This window comes from Acyrthosiphon pisum, chromosome A3 (genome assembly GCF_005508785.2).
Source record: "Acyrthosiphon pisum isolate AL4f chromosome A3, pea_aphid_22Mar2018_4r6ur, whole genome shotgun sequence".
Lineage (NCBI taxonomy): Eukaryota > Metazoa > Arthropoda > Insecta > Hemiptera > Aphididae > Acyrthosiphon > Acyrthosiphon pisum.
In genome coordinates, this window is record NC_042496.1 from 40,612,602 (window position 1) to 40,615,704 (window position 3,103).

Sequence of the window (3,103 nt, forward strand, 5' to 3'; positions counted from 1 at the left end):
TTTTTTCGATTATCTGTTTGACAACATGGATTTGGTCCAGCGTCTATTTGCCAGCCATGAAACCAGCTTGGTAATCTCCAATAATTTCCTTTATGTACGGCTTTAATCTCTTGAGTAGGACATTCCATAACACTTTGTACGATGTATTGAGTAGGGAAATCCCTCTATAATTTGTACAGCACATAGTGTCACCCTTTTTGAACACCGGACATAATACAGAGGTGCTGCCATGCTATTGGTATTTCCTCTTGATCCCAGATTTTATTAATTAGTTTATGCAGCTGCTTTATCAACTGCTCTCCTCCATTCTTAAAACATTCCGGTATTATATAATTTGCTCCAGGCGCTTTCCCATTCTTTAGCATATCCAGTCCAGTCTCCACTTCTTCCAATGATGGCCGTTCAATATTTTGTTCAACAGTGTCATATTCTTCTGTTACTACATCTCTTCTAGGTTGATTCAAGAGTGTCTGAAACATGTTCTTGAATGCCTTCGCTATCTTGTCATTTTCTGTTAACAGAGTCCCATCCTCCATTCTTATCATTGTATGTCTGGGTTTAAAACTTCTTCTCACCTCGTTTGCCTTTTCGAAGAATATCCTTGTGTTATTTTTTCTGTTATCCTCTATTTCCTTCACTTTTTCTTTTTCCCATATTCTTTTATTCATCCTAATTATTCTTTTTGCCTCTCTTTGTCTTATGGCTAATCTTCTTTTGTTCTCCTCTGTTGGGTCTTGTACTACTCTTAAACGTGCTTTATCTCTATCTGCAATAGCTTCCTTACATTGATCATTAAACCATGGTTTTCTTTTTATCCTTGGTTCATGGCCCAAAACTTCTTCAGCTGACCTTTTAATTGCATTTCCCATTTTTTCCCAGTAGTGATTTATATCCGTATTATTATCTAAGCCATCTAGGTATTCCTTAATTTTTTCTTTGTAATTTTTGGCGTGGTTTGTTTTCAGTATTTCTTTGTTAATTTTCTTTGTACATTTCATTATTTTTGATCTTTCTACCGATATTCTAAATTTGACCTTGGCTCTTACTAGGAAGTGATCCGAGACTGCACTACTGCCCCTCATGCTTCTTACGTCATTTATGCTTGATCTAATTCGGTAGTCTACCATTATGTGATCTATTTGGTTTCTCACCTTCCCACATGGAGATATCCAAGTCTGTTTGTGGATTTTTTTATGCGGAAACATTGTACTACTTATTCTCATGTTTCTAGCAGTTGCAAAAGTTATTAGTTTATTCCCATTATCATTTGTATCGCTGTGTAGACTATCCTTTCCTATTGTTGGTCTATAAGTTTCTTCCTTCCCTATTTTTGCATTGAAATCACCTAAGATGATTTTTGGCTTTCCGGTTGGTAATGCATCGTAAATCCTATCCAGTTCTTCGTAAAAAGCATTTTTTATTTCTTCACTTTTTTCCTCAGTGGGAGTGTAGCAGTTAATTAGTAGTATGTTAAACCACTCAGCTTTAAGCTCAACATAGCATATTCTATCATTTATCGGTTCAAATCTCACAACATTTGGCAGAATACTGTTCTTAATTACAAACCCCACTCCTCTTTCATGTTTTTCTCCTCCGCTATAGAAGATTGTCATCTCCTGTGTCTTTAAACTACCAGATCCATCCCATCTTACTTCTTGAACAGCGGTAATGTCCAATTTGTATCGCTCAAGACACGATACAATTATCGTCATAACTCCAGTTCTATACATCGAGCGCACATTTCAGGTTCCAATTAGTAAATCCGTAAACTCTATTGTCTGAGGCATTGTTTGTTGTTGTTTCGAAATCACTAGTGTTTTATGTGAGGGGTGATCAACCCCACGACAACCCCCATTAATGGAGGGCCCAACATAACTAGGGTCCGCGGGTTCGTTAGGCCCGTTCTTCTAAAATAGAGTACCCTTGCGGGACAGTACACTATTTGTAAAAATAAAAGCCTATACTATTTGTGAGAACCATCCACTTCGCCAACAAATTATGAAGAATCAAATATGTTTAAAGAATATGGAGTTTTAAATAAAAACATTTTGAATTGTTATACAAGTACATACTAAAAATCCTTGCACTTATCAATTAAACCGAAAATCTTATCGGAATTGCAATAAAACACCAAATCAGGAAAATTTATTTATATATGTTACAGTAAATAATGTTAAACATCAAAAAACCGTTATTTTCTAGCAAATAACAATAGTTACCTAACAAACTAGTAATCATCGTGGTTTATTTCTGTTTTGGTTTGATTACCGATAATTTCTACACACGATGGAAAATGTTGTCATATGATAGTTTCAGATAGAATACAGCCGCAGAAGATAGTACTTCGGACAAAGGTATTTTCTAATACCTACAATATCTTAGTTCTGTTTCTAATAACAACTAGTTATGTTTATAAATAAGGTTAGTGGGGCTTAATAGTAGAGGACTTAATTGTAACTATTGTAGATAATATTTCTGTCAGTCTTTCACAGTTTCACTTTACGCATTGGATCTACATCGTATATCGTTATGTGCTAAAATATTCTTAAAACGTTGTGTTAATTTTCTTTAAGTTTTATTATTATTTATTAATAAAATTCAATATGGATGAGCTTGAAATGGAAAACAAAATTGTTGACAAAGCACGTGGATCCCCACGAAATTTATTAGTAGTTATTACTAATGTTAACAACGGTTTTTATAAATTATGTAAGTAAAATAAAATACAAAATTTAAATTTATAGGTATTTTGGTATTCATGTACTTATGTTTGAATTATGTAATTATGTGTTTTCTTTAATACAAGTACCTATACGAGATCTCAACTTGTAAAATGCAAAGAAATTTTGCTTGATCTCAAAACTCTGCTTGAATCATCTAAAGAAAAAGGGATAAGACTTTGAGAACCCGCAGGTTGTAAAAATCTTAGGGGCACAAAAGGCTATCAAAGATGTCCCTGTAAGATGAAGTGTAAAACAAATAAATGTACCTGTCGAGTAGATGGGAAATTATGCAATTTGAAATGCCATAGCTCATTATCATGTAAAAATAAATAATAACAAAAATGTAATTACAATTTACACGATAAACTAATATTGTTTGG

The 3,103-nt window shown here is 33.7% G+C and overlaps 1 protein-coding gene across 1 annotated transcript; it reads right to left on the bottom strand.

Moving 5' to 3' along the window:
• Positions 1-188: 188 nt before the first annotated feature.
• Positions 189-1,712, bottom strand: LOC100572891 (craniofacial development protein 2-like). The gene has a single exon (XM_008183224.1). The coding sequence runs from the start codon at positions 1,710-1,712 to the stop codon at positions 189-191; it is 1,524 nt and encodes a 507-aa protein (XP_008181446.1).
• Between the last annotated feature and the right edge of the window lie 1,391 nt (positions 1,713-3,103).

Coding starts and splice junctions, on each gene's coding strand:
- LOC100572891 (XM_008183224.1), bottom strand. CDS start 1,712: ATGACGATAATTGTATCGTGTCTTGAGCGATACAAATTGGACATTACC.